Here is a 13,145-nt window from a genome sequence, read left to right on the forward strand (position 1 = left end):
CACCGGCACACCACACGGTACACCCAGACACACACCACCCTCAACCAGCCCCAGCGCACAGGGAGCCTGGGCTGGCCCTGACCCAGGACGCGGATGCAGAGCTCAAGGGTTTGAGAACACGCACTGCGCATGCGGCTCACCTTCAACCTGTGCCTGACTTAGAGATCCCCACGCAGCTGTTTGCACTCAGCCGCAGCTTCTTCCAAAGAGAATTCTCCCAAAATTCTGGATGAGAATCACAATCACAGAGCCACAGCGTCTGGGGGTCCCAAATCAGGAAAGCAGGGCGTCCTAGAACCCCACGTCAGTCCTCCAGCACAGTCCCAACATCGCCTCACCCCGGAAGACTTTGGGGTCCCTGGTTAGGCTGGGAGCCCCTCTACTGCATTCTCCCGGCCCCTCCCCCTTTCGGACTTGCCACAGAGTGTAGTTCATTTTAGATTTTTATGATTTATAATATAAAGTTATAATTTTATAACTCAATATCACCGTTTTCCTTCTCTGCCTCCCCAGCTAGCCCTTAAGCTCCTAGGGGTGGGATCTGTGTAAGACTCCCCCAGCATCCCCGGTGCTCGGCTGGGGCAGAGACTACCTGCTCACCTGTTCGTAGTCTTGCTGGATGAACACATGGAATTTCAGCACGGTGGACCCTTAAGAGTAACGGAAGGCCCCTCCGTGCCGTGTTGCCCATCTTCCAATCGAATGTGGAACCTCCTGTGGGCCCTCCAGGGAGCAATTAGTGTTGGACAATCTTGGGACCAGCCACCCCTTCCTCCTGGGGTCCGGAGGCTTGGCCTTTGCTCAGGCCGTGCCTCTGCTGCGGTTCCAGGGTGTTTGTGGGAGGAGGCGCGGGGTGGAGGGATCTGAAGCAGGTGTGTGGGCCTGGGAAGGGCCAGCTCCGTGGACAGTGGGGTGGGCTGCAGGGGCTGCTGATCCTTACAGTGTCAGGGGCACGGCTCTAGGGTCTAAACAACAACACGTGGCCTCGAAGCGTGGCAGGTCCAGAGCACAGACTGGCCTTGGCAGCTTGGGGGTGCCACAACCCCCGGCCCCTGCCGGCAGGGTATTTAGACTCCACTTGGGCATCTCTGAGCCCCCCTTGCCACCAAGAGGCCAGCCTCGGCACGCGGACGCCTCCAGAGGCCGGTGCGGCAGTGGGGGGCCGGGGTGGGGGGCTCTGCTCTGAGGCGAGAACCTGATAGCCTGGCACTCATTATTTTGGGTTGTCTGCATGGATCCCAAGGATGCTGTTTTCTCACATGTCAAAGCAGGAGTCGAATATTAAACTAAGTCATCACTGTGTTACTGACAAGCTCCGAGCAGGAAAGGAAATTGTAACCACATGAAATATTTATGCTTCACATTGCAGTGATGCTGCGGGCAGCGTGTTGTTTTTGTTGTTGGTCTGGTTTTCTTTTTTTCTTTTTCCAAAGTAGATTACAAAATGCCCTCCAGTGAGGAAACTGCTCGCAGAGAGATGGTGCACCAGCCCTGGGGCTGTTTTCTGGGAGAAGGGAGGTTTCGGGATCACAGAGGGAGAGGCCCTGAGAGCGGACTGGGGAGGGGGAGGCTCCTCCGTCTGGGTCACTGGTCCCCACCCCAAAGCAGCCATGTCACGAGGCCCAGCAGGGGCAGCTCCCAAAAGCTCCTCCATACCAAGAAACTGTTATTTTTCCAGATGCAGTTAAAATCGTCACATATTACTTTTTTTTTTTTTTTGTAAGTATCACCACCTAACATCTGTCGGGAAATCTGGGTTAGAGTCCCCTGTCTGGGCTGCCCCTTACATTCAGGTTTGGAGAAGCCCCCCTGCCCCGCCTCCCCGGGCTCCCGGAACCCACCTCTCGCCTCCACCAGACGGGGAGCCTGCCCCCCCCACGGCCAGCACTCTGTGCCCATAACCCCTGCTCATCACCAGACCGGCGCGTGTTGGCGCCACCGTCCTACTTCCGGAGGGGACAACACTGAGGCCGGGGAGGCCCCGCGGTCCGCGCAGATCTTCGGGGAGAGTACACGGCAGGTGAGCCTGGACTCGAAGCCCACGGAGCCGCCACCAAATGCCTCGTCGGAAGGCCTGGCTCCGGCTTGCCAAGGGCACGAAGAGACAGACGGATTTTCAACTTTTCAGAAGTTTTATTATAAAGAAACTGAGAGAAGCACTGGGCACTGGGACGGACACTTGCCAGGGCCAGGAAACTGCTGCAAACGACGTTAAGAACCAAAACCCAAACCAAACCCGAAAATCACACACACGTTATGATACACTGCATTTCTCTTCTCAACTTTGCTTCATAAATAGACAAAAGTCATTGTTGGCAATTTTAAATAGACGGACACAGGGTTAAAAACCAGAAAAAAAAAGCGCAACGTCTCCGAGTGTGGCTCTAAGTGGTCCCGCTCTCGCTGTTACAGGGGCGGAAACAGTTTGGCAGCCGCTTTTGTGCTCATCCCCAAGAGAAAACTTAAAGAAAAATATGTGCTAAGGGGTCATATAAAATGCTCTTCACCTTAAAGGAAACTACTCCCCTCCCCCACAAAATCATCTTATCGACGACGTCTTCAGCACGGTTCTAAAACACTTAGGCAACTACTTACATGGAGCCAACAGTTCAGAGGTTTGGCGATCTGTGTTCACTCGGTGAAGCCGCATTCGCGCGTCCTCGGCCGGGCGGCCGGGCCCATGCCTCTGGGGGTGCGTTTCGGTCGGAAGGCGGCCCCTCCGGGCGGGGGCAGCCCCGGGAGCGTGGGCTGGGGCCGGCCGTCCAGACGCGGAGCGCGGAGTGCAGGGCGAGGGGCGGGGTCCGCGGTAGCCCTGGAGCAGGCAGGTGGGGGGCAGGAGGTTCCCGCGGGTGCTGCGGGCGGGCCGCCTCGGCAGGGTCTGCTGGGAGGTCGAGGAGGAGACTCGGCCCTGGGGCGTCGTCGTTGTGTCACTGCTCTCTTCCCGGTCATCCTGCTTCCTGCCCGGGCTTCCCTCCTGCTGTGGGCCCTTCAGGCGCTGAGCGGTGCCCCTCCAGCAAGCCTCAGGGAGGACAGGGGAGGCGGGATTAGGTGAGGTAGAGCGACTTATCCCTGGGGAGCAGGCTGGGGAGAGAGGAGGGCTGTCAGAGCCGTGGGAGCCCAGCCGGGCCTGGGGGCAGCGCCAGGCCACCTGCTCGCTAGCCTCAGCCCCACCCTGGAGGCGTCCCCTTCACCCCCAGTCGGAGGCGCCCGCTGCCCCTCTGAGGACGGGAGGGGACGTGCAGGTCCCTCCCCCGACGGGCCATAAGCCACCAGCCCAGCTGCCCTCCTGGAATCCCGGCTGGGGACCACCCGGGCCTCCGCGCTGCAGGAAGGTGGTCCCAACACCGCCTGGCTCTCGGTCCGTGCTTAGTCATTTGCAAACTTCACATAGAATCAGAGGAAAGCGCCTTCTGTGTTTTTAAAATAGGGCATTCCCTCATGGAGAGCCAGGGGGACCTTGAGGCCATCATGCCAAGTGAAGTAAGTCCAAGGAAGACGAGTAGCGAGTATCGGGTGATCTCACTTACATGTGGCACCTACGCAAACCCCAAACCAAGCTGACAGAGCCAGAGAACAGAATGCTGGTTGCCGGGGTGGGGGGATGGGTAAAATGGGGGAAGGGTCAGAAGTACAAGCTTCCAGGGAGAAGATGAGTAAGCCTCGGGGATGCCATGTGCAGCGTTGGGACTACAGTTAATAACACTGCATTTTTGTAAGTTTCTGTATTTGAAAGTTGCTAAGAGAGTAGCTCTTACGAGTTATCACGGGACAAGGAAAGCATCTGTAAGTGAGCGGCCACGGGTGTTGCCTAGACGCCGGCGGCGGTCAGTCCCCAGCACACACCAGCCTACTGCAGAGTGTATGCCGTACACCTGCAACTAATACGCCAGGTCTCCCTCATTTAAAAAAAATTAAGTAAAGCAGGGCACCGCAGTGGTCTGCCCTCCGTGTTGGGGGGAAGCTCGGACACGGTTCATAATGCCCATTAAAGAGCCCCCAGCCCCACACTCTGACTGGGAAGGAAGCCTGCGGCAGGAGGGCGGGGGTGGGAGGGCCTGCACCTGCTGGGGGGTGGGGAAGGGGATTCGGGCTGAGCCGAGTCTGCCCGCGCAGGTAGACTCCCACCGGGCACCGGGCACCGGCCATTGGCCGTGGGCCATGGGCCGTGTCTGCTGGCTCACTGGCGGGCTGGCTGGTGAGGGGCAGAAAGGCCAACGGCCGGGGCTAGGGGCAGCCGAAGCTGCCTGTCCCCCACACGTCACGCCTTCCAGGCTGTGGAGCCACTGCTGGGGCCACAGACCCCAGGGGTGGCCACGGGATTGGTCCTTGCCAGGGGAATGGGAGTCAGGGTTGGCAGGGAAAGGAATTGGGTGCCCTCTCCACCCCATTTCCCTCTTCAGCTGCTGAAATGAGAGGTCACTGACTCTTGGAGCAGGAAGACCTTCGAGAGGAAGGGCCGCTAGCGTGCCGTTGAAAGGCTAAGAGGCTAAGAGCGCAGGATGGAAGAGGAGGCCCGGAGGCTGAGGTCCACATAAGGACCACGGAGAAGCCAAGTGGCCTGGGGGTTGGTGTGTCAGGGGGTGCTGGGCTGTAGCAGTGGGGGTCCCAGTAAGGTGTGTGACTCCTGGTGTTGGCTCGTTGGCCCTTCGCCGAGGGTGCGGTGGACGCCGCAGGTGCCTCCCCAGGTCCCCTTTCCTGCCCTCCCAGCAGCCTCTGCTCCAGAGAGCTGCCCTGGGCTGGATGAGAGCTGCCTCCTCCAGGGGCCACACTCCCCGGGGCAGCCCACAGCCAGCGGCTGACTGAGCCAGGGAACAAAAAGCCCTAACCTCAAGGCCAGACGCAGTGGGCGGTGCACGGGCACCAAGCTCCGGTGGGCTCAGGCTGAAGTGAGTCTCTGGCTGAGCGCACACCCCCCGCTGGCTCCTTCCCTGGCCCTGTCCCACCTCCCTCCCTCCCTCCCTCCCTTTCTCCTGCAAGCCCTCCCTCCACATGATCAAGGGCGCCCAAATCCTGCTGCCCAGGCTCCGCTTCTAGGGAACCCGACGGAAGACAGATGACCCATCCGTGAGTGTCACAAGGCGGCCCTCGTGAGAAAACCAGGACGGCAAGAGATACAGCCAGACTGAAGCTGGGCCCCTTTCCCAAGCAGAGCCCTGGCATCAGACCCGCTGAGTCCTTCTGGGGTCTTGCTTTGTTCTGCGTCTTCTCATGAAGACGGCGGACAGCCAGCACCCACGAGGCGCGGTTGCGGGGCCACCGTGACCCACGGGGCCTCGCCTCCCCCCAGCCCTGGGCAGCCCGTGCCCCCTCTTCGGCTCGGGCAGCACTGGGGCGGCATCGGTGGAGGTGGGGCGGGGAGGACCCACCTGCACGTGCTGACGCCACACTCCGCGCTGGGGTAACTGCTGTCCCAGTCCCCGCTGCTGCTTGGGGGGTTGGACGGGCCAGGTGAGCGGGGTCCCGAACCGCTGGGGAACTCGGAGATGTGAGGGAAGTCCTGCCAAGGGGGAAGGAGGCGGGTGAGCAAGGCAGAGATGATGGGGTGCACAGCGCAGGCGGCAAGTGGGGGGCAGGAACTCTCCGTGCCCGCGGGAGTTCACAGGGACACTTCCTCTGGCTTCTCCAAAGCCTCCCCTCTGCCTCTCTGCCTGGAATGCTTCTTCCTTTTCCCTGCAGAGCACCTTTTGGAAAATTCAACCCTTCTCCTAGCTGCATCTGGGGGGTGAAGGGCTCTGCTTTCAGGGCCTTTCTTTTTCTGGCCTCAGTTTCCCAGTCTGCAAAATGGAGTTGTTGTGCTGAGCCACGTGAGTCTGTGGAATGTTCAGTGGGTCAGGCCTCCAAGGCTTTGGGGAGAGCCAGGGGCCGGGGCTGACCCGGCAGAAGCTGCATGGCCTCAGCGCCTTGGGCCAGAGAGCAGAACTGGACGGAGGATAGGAGAAGGAGGGCCTGGGGTGTCCTAAGACTCTGAAGACTGGGAACTTGTCAACTGTCCGCTGCAGCCAGTACACCTCAGGGAAGGTGTACTAGACCCATTTCACAGACGTGGTGACTGAGGCTCAGAGAGGTAAGGTGCCGAGGTGGTGCTGCCGGTGAGGGCCCGGGCTGGTACCCGAAACCCCGAGCTGCCTGCCTTCCCCACCCAGGGTCCTGAAGAGCACGTTCCCACTGGGCCCTGCTTACCTGAGGCCCTGGAGGTGAGGGGCTCAGAGCCAGCTGCACCTGCAGTGCCATGGGAGTGGGCAGGACCGGAGCCTGGGGGGCTGGGGACATGCTGACAGGCGGACTGAGGAGAGCGCCCTGGGCGTGGGGTGGCAGGGGCAGCTGCTGGTGCAATGGGGGGCTGAGCGGGAAGGAGGGCGGCGGCGGCGGGGACGCGCTGAGGCCTGGCAGCAGGGACTTGGAGCCCAGCGTCCGGGCCAGGCTGGCCGGAGAGGCCCCGCTGCGGAAGGCCTGCAGGTCCGACGGCGTCAGGAAGGAGGCCAGGCCCGGCATGGCATACATGGGCTGCTTGGGTGGCAGCATTTTGGCCGGCGGGTTCGCCTGAGTGCCCTTGGTCTCACCCTGCTCTGGGGAGCTCTGCAAGGAGACAGACACCAGTCACTCTGGAGAAGACGGATAAGCCAGAACTTGGGCCGTGAGACCCGCTGGGTCTGCAACCCGCTGACATGGTCCGTGGCTGGCTCTCTGGCCCCTTGGCGGGGAGCTACGGGCAAACCAGAGGTAATCCCAGGGCCTCGGTGCACTTGGCTCTGACCATCCAACCACCCCCTGCGTTAATTCCTGGGGCTCTCCTGCCCGTGAGGAAGCCCAGCCTCCTCAGCCTGGCCTGTGAGGCCGGCCTCATCCAGCCGGGCCATCCTCCATGCTTCTCTCCAGCCTCTACACCTCTGCCTGTGCTGTTCCCTCAACTTGGAACGCCCTCCGTGCTTGGCCCTTTGCGGCCTGACCCATATGCCTTGTGCTCTGTGACAGCTTCCAGACAAGGCACCTACGCTCCTCATTTCAGGCCCGCCGCTCAACCCCACTGGAAGAATGAAGTGAAACGAAATGCACGTAAAGTGCCGGCATGAGCGTGGCACAAAGCAGGTGCACGGGAGGAGTGACCCCACTGGGCTTATTCGTCCTTTCCAGGAACTAGGGCACTGACCATTCCCGTGGGCCCGGGCGCCTCCCTTATCAGGGCTGGGCCGATGGGCCAGGGTGTTACCTTGGAGACGAGGCTAGCCCTGTAGGCCGCCAGAGCCTTCAGATACTCCTTCTTTGCCGCTTCGGTCTTTCTTTTATAGGCCTGAAAGATCCAAGACATGGGCAACATTGGGGAGAGGTCAGGCGATCAGCCGGAGGTCCAGCCGCCGGTAGCTGGCATTTGCCTCTGAGCTGGTTCTGCTCCCTGTTCTCCCTGGATGCCCTTGAGAGGGGCCAGGGGCGCATGGTCAGTGGGAGAGGAAGCCTGGACTCCAGGCTGGCACGGCTGGATGGACAAGATGGACAGAGATGCTTATTCTCGCTTAACAGAAGAGGAAGCAGGAATCAGAACGGTTAAGCCGCTAGTGAACTCTGCTGGCAAACAGCGGACCCGGAAGGGCTCTAGCCTCCCAGCTTACAGATGGGCAAACTGAGTCCAGGAGAGACCCCAGCAGGAGGCTTTTCCTGATTTCAGACATTCCAACTCTGTCATTGGCTCCAGGGCCTCAACGCCCTGGGGGAGGGCCCTGGAAGGGACAGACTCACCTGCTTCTGCTCCTCTCCCAAGCTGTCCCACATGGAGGCCACAATTTTGGACACATCCCCGAAGGTGGCACTGGGGTTCTGTCCCTTGATGGCAGCCTGAGTGTCTCTGAAGAAGAGCGCATAGGCTGACACAGGTTTCTGCGGCTCGTTGGGGTCCTTCTTCTTCTTCTTCTTTGGGTTCTTCGTCTTTTTTCCTGGGTCAGTTGAAGGTCTCTTCTCTCCTGACATCTGCACAGGTGAGAGGAGTCAGGAAAGCAGAGACGCCAAGGGCCTCCCCCTGCGGGTTCCCCACCCCAGTCTGAGGCGCAGGGGACCTTCCTCAGCAGCCCCACCCCGTCTGTCCGGCTCTGCGCATGCGCACGTGCCACCCTGGACTCCAGCGCGGGCTGCGTGGGCCACGCTGTCATGCTCACCGCTCCCTGGTGAGGGAGGCAAAGGACACACACACACACATGCTCACGTGCACACACGTGCACACACACGCTCACAAGCACACAGACGCATGCACACACACACACACACACACACACACACACGTGCTGGGTAGGAGCTAGGAACCCGGGAGTTTTTGTTTCACTCATGAATGAAAATCAGCAAGGTGGCAAAGTTGACTCAAAGAAATATGAGAGAACCTGCCCTACAGAGCAATGAAACGGTCACCTTTGGGGCTTTTAATCTTTTCTCCTGGGCAGAGGTCATTTGCATCTCTACAGGAAGAACTTAATTTGCCTTTTAATCAGACAAAAATTGTTTACCTCTCTGCCGCTTCTTTCCCAAGGTAACATGTACCTTTACAGAGTGTAGAATCCCCGAATGGATCATGAGTAATGAACCCCGACAACGTACGTTCTCCTAGGGAATCTGGGGCCTCCCGCGCGAGCCTGCAGACAGCGTGCGCAGCCCTGTGCTCGGCCCTATTTCCGAGTTTTGAGGGTATCAATTTTTCTTAACCATTCACCCTTCTTGTGATCACAAATAATCCCCAAAGATGATCCTTAGTCACAAAAGATCGGTGTCTTCCACCTACTTCCAGGTGTGCGACTTAGGGCAGGGGGCTTGGTGCCCAGGGCCCTGTGGAATGACTGGACGGGAAGGAGGTTATGTGACTCGGTGGGTGCGGCCTCACTCGGGACGCCTGGCCTCCGAAGCAGGACCGCAATCCTGTGAGTGTGCGACTCAGGGCTTGCGGGATGGGAGCCACGTAGGGATGCTTGCCACAGACCTCAGTGGGTCACGGGTAGGACCCTCAGGCCCCACGGGGACCAGGAATTTGGTCAAAGGTCCTGGATCCTATAGTGAAGACGGTCACTCTCTGCACCAAGCAGATGAGGGTGACACCAGGAATTGATAGGGAATTCATGGGCCCCTGGGCAAGATTCAGGCCTGCATGTCTGAGGGACAGTGAGGGGAAGCCCATAGCCCTGCTGCACCTGTTCCTGCCTCTCTCTGCAGCCAGACTGACGTAACCTCTCTGGGGCCTTGGTTTTCCCATCTGCCAATCGGAGAGGACAATGGCCCCGACCACACAGGGCCGTCATGAGGATCCCATGGGTTAATGCTGGTGATGTGCTTAGAACAGTATTCGGCGCCAACAGTGTCTGCTAAATAAAAAAGAAAATAAAAACTGCTCCTGCCTGGCCTACTGTAGAGACCAAGTTGTCCTGGGGATGCAGCCGGACCAGACCCAGAGGCACACACCCAGCCCAGGCAGTCAGGGCCCCTGCCAGGTCCAAACTGCCCCCTGCCAGGCGTCTGCAGGGCCACCGCGTGGAAAGGGTGAGAGCTCTGAGGAAGCAGAAGGGGAGGTGGGAGTTGGGGGATCAAGTTTAGATTCTGCCACAGGCTCATTGGGAGAGTCGCTGCGAGCGAGGCCATCCCTGGGCTCTCTGGCCTCTGTTTTCCACCCCAGTAAGACACAGTGCCTTCCGGAGCCAGGGAGAGTTGTCAGTGTGAAGGAAGGACAAGCCTGGACAGCTGGTGACCTCTCAGCCCTGACATGTTCTTCAGAGGCAGGATCACCCATGACTCTAGGGATGCTGGGGGGGGGGGGGGGGGTGCCCCGGGGGGGGGGGGGGCAGTTTCGTGCTGCCCGGGTGTCCTCGCTGGGCCGCACAGCTTTGTCAGAGTATCTTCTCCTAAAAGGCCAAAGTGACCATAGACGTGACCCTGAGGATCTTGCCGATGCCATCAATGTCCCTGAAATGACCCACTGGCCATTGAGGAGTAAGACTTCACATTTTCACAGGATTCTCTCATCCAGCCCCTGGCCGTGGGTGAGTGTCATCTCTGCTTTATACAGAAGGCCGTGGGAGTGGAGGGGCACAGCTTGGCAAGGACACTCCGCTAACTTAGCGGCCACAGCCAGAAATCCCAAATTCCAAGCAGGGCCTTTTCCACTGCCCAGGGGCTCCGGCCGGTGGGCCCTGTTCTACCTGCTGATTTCCTTCCTCTGTGTCCTCCAGCAAAGGACACAGTTGCACTCTTGCGGTCTGGTCTCGAGGCAGGTGATGCCCGTTGCCACACAGGGCCTGGGCACCTGCTGACAGGAGGGCATCTTAGGGCCCTGCGTGGCCGCCCTACCTACCTTAAGATGCGCTTCTGATTCCTCCTCCTGAGTTGAACTGGAGGGGGAGGGCGTGGCTGACTTGCTCCCTGGGGGTGACGGGGAGCTGTGGGCGATGCCACTCCGGATGCCCATCTGAGAGATGAGCTGGGACTGGCTGAGGGCGCTCATGTGGCTGGCCAGCATCGCTGGGCGGCCCAGCAGGGGCCCCGGCCGGCCCGAGTCATAGGCGGCGACCTCCGAGTGGACCATCTCCTGGATCTAAGAGAGGAGAACGGGGCATGGTGAGTTAGAGAGGACCTGCCCGCCACCATCACGTCCACACATGGCGGGATTCAGAGGAGGGACGTGCCAAGGAGAAGGGTGGCCAGCTCCACGTGAGCTGCACTTTCCCAGGCCCAGGTGAGTGTGGCCCTTCTACTCTGACCCCTGAGAGACTGGGGCACCTGGGGGCGGCCTACAGCTCCTTGACAGTTTGCCTTCTGTTGAGAGTCACCCTGGACAGCCGGTCAGCAGCTCAGCCCTTGCTAGAGAGCTCAGGCCAGCAGCGAATTGATCGTTTTGTGACATCAAATCCTCCTTCCTGGAACACGTGTGTCTCTTCATTTATTCACTGTGCGGGCCAACAGCAAAGAGCGCAGAGGCTCAAAGCGGACTGCATTTTGAAGCCTGGTCCGGCTACTTATAAGTTGGGTGACTCTGGCTAAGTTACTTAACCTCTCTGTGCCCCAGTTTCTTCATCAGAAAAATGCAGATAATAATTAAACCTACCTTCAAGGGTTGGTTAGGATGAAATGTGCCTGGCACCTAGTAAGTCATATATTGTGTAAGGGTTTGTAAAATACATACAATAAATAAATCTCTTAATAAAGCTATGTACTTCTCTTCCTCTAAGTCAGTAATTTTCTTGTTAAATCTTCCCTATGATATTTCTAACTGGTTATTTTGGGAATATAAGAAAGCTCCTGATTTTTACGTACAAGCAGTGCTCACACTAAACACCTATGTGGAACAGTGTGTCCTTTTCACTTAAATATTTTAAATACACACACACACACACACACACACACACACACACACACACACACACTGTGGAGTGAGGCATACCAATATGCATACTCTTGTAATTATTTTTATTGCCTTTGCACCTGTGTTTATCTTCCTTTGTTATTTCTGACGCCGAGTAGCTGTGTTTTCCTCGCACATTTTCTTCATTAGGCAAGCTCATGGATTTTCCCCTTTTATTATGTGGGAGGTTTCTTCCTCCTCAAAAGAATCAAATTTCAAATTGTTTATCACTTCTCCGTTTTCTGATTCCTTAATATCTAATCTTCTGTATCTTTATTAATTACGTCCTCTGATTCTAAAAGATGCGTGACTGTCGTTTCTGCCCCCCCCCCCCCCCCCGATTTTGGTCATGTTTCTAATTCATTCTTTCCATTCTATTTCATTAGAAATATGTCTAATGCCATGAAGTTGCCTCTGGGCATGACTTTGACATTTCTCATAGATTTCACCATGAAAGATTTTCATTAGCGTTCTCTTCTGTGTGTTTATTTTCTATTTCAGTTTTTAGTTTCTTTCATCCAAGAGTTGTTTAAAAAACGTGTTGGAGAAAGAAAGTTTTGAAATTTCTAAGAGGTTCATTTTGTTTGTTTGTTTCTTTTCCCTTTGCTACTAATTTCTACTAACACAAGTGATCAAAGGACATCGTCTGTACTACTTGCACGTTTGAGACTGTGGTAAGCTTTCCTTTGGGACCGAAATATGTTTATACTTTGTGTCTGCTCCACAGGCCGCAGGAACAGGGTGAGCTCGTGTGCAGATTAACCTGCTCCATTAGTGGCCTCGTGGTATGATTTTGATTCCTTCCTTCCTTTTTTGGCACGTCTAAGTTACCTGCAACTTTTCTGCTTCCATCACGATCTTCCTTCAACACTTAAAGTGTTTTGTTTGGGGACTTCGACGTTGTTTTTTATTGCAAAAGGAAAACTCCAATTATGCCTTCATTATGGATTAAATGTTAATATTATTATAAAGCACCTCCCTTTTGCCTTCAATTCAGCGGAGTCTGATCTGAACATCGCCATCCTTGCCTGGATATGTATTTGTTTGAATTTGTCTGGTGTGTCCTCAGTTCTGAGGAACTTTCTTTTTTAGGTTTCTCTTCCCTTCCATTTTTTTTTGGGGGGGGTTATCTTTGGCAAATGCTGTCATTTGTATTATGTGCTTTTTGAAAGACTGATTTTCATAATATTTTCCATGGCTACTTTGGGTCCCATACTTTCTTGAGTTACATATATAAGTTAGTTACATAAATACATACTTTTAAAACTGTCTACTTCATCCAGATTTTAGCACTAATAGCATATACCTAGGATAATATTATCATATTTTTAACCTGCTCTATGCTTTTTGTAGTTAAATTCCCAATTGCAATATTGTGAATGCCTGTTGCTTTTTAAAACTTTCCTTCTCAAAGGTTTATATGTTTTATCTACCCAAAGAACCAGTTCTTATACTTAAAAAAAAACATTTTGACAAGTTTTCTAGGAATTAAATTTTGCTTTTCTATGAATGTTGACCTCAGGTATCATCAGTGGCTTTTTGTGTAGCTTTCAAATTAAATAATTTATTTATACTTTCACATTTTCTTTTCTAATAATATTAGTATCTAGGGCAGAGGTTCAAACAGGGACCATTTGCCGAGGAACCTGGTCATGTCTAGAGACGTTTCTGGCTTTCACAACTGGTGTGTGTGTGGACGTGGTGCTACGAGCATCTAGTGGATAGAGGTCAGGGATGCTGCTGAATGTCCTGCAGGCTGTAGAATGCCCCCTACACACACACA

At 56.0% G+C, this 13,145-nt stretch overlaps 1 protein-coding gene across 5 annotated transcripts in view; it reads right to left on the minus strand.

Moving 5' to 3' along the window:
- Positions 1-2,159: 2,159 nt before the first annotated feature.
- The window catches only part of TOX2 (TOX high mobility group box family member 2), a 130,562-nt gene continuing 119,576 nt past the window's right edge, over positions 2,160-13,145 (minus strand). For 4 of the 5 annotated variants that reach the window (XM_032419856.1, XM_032419858.1, XM_032419855.1 and 1 more), the window contains exons 4-9: positions 10,316-10,555; positions 7,732-7,959; positions 7,208-7,288; positions 6,181-6,576; positions 5,367-5,497; positions 2,160-3,081 (exon numbers count right to left, since the gene is read on the minus strand). In XM_032419856.1, coding sequence (XP_032275747.1) covers positions 3,045-3,081; positions 5,367-5,497; positions 6,181-6,576; positions 7,208-7,288; positions 7,732-7,959; positions 10,316-10,555 — 1,113 coding nt within the window. In that variant the 3' untranslated portion in view covers positions 2,160-3,044. The remainder of the gene's footprint in view (positions 3,082-5,366; positions 5,498-6,180; positions 6,577-7,207; positions 7,289-7,731; positions 7,960-10,315; positions 10,556-13,145) is intronic. The other variant, XM_032419859.1, reaches the window with a different exon arrangement.

Source organism: Phoca vitulina, unplaced genomic scaffold (genome assembly GCF_004348235.1).
Source record: "Phoca vitulina isolate PV1807 unplaced genomic scaffold, GSC_HSeal_1.0 scaffold22, whole genome shotgun sequence".
In the NCBI taxonomy this organism is placed as follows: domain Eukaryota; kingdom Metazoa; phylum Chordata; class Mammalia; order Carnivora; family Phocidae; genus Phoca; species Phoca vitulina.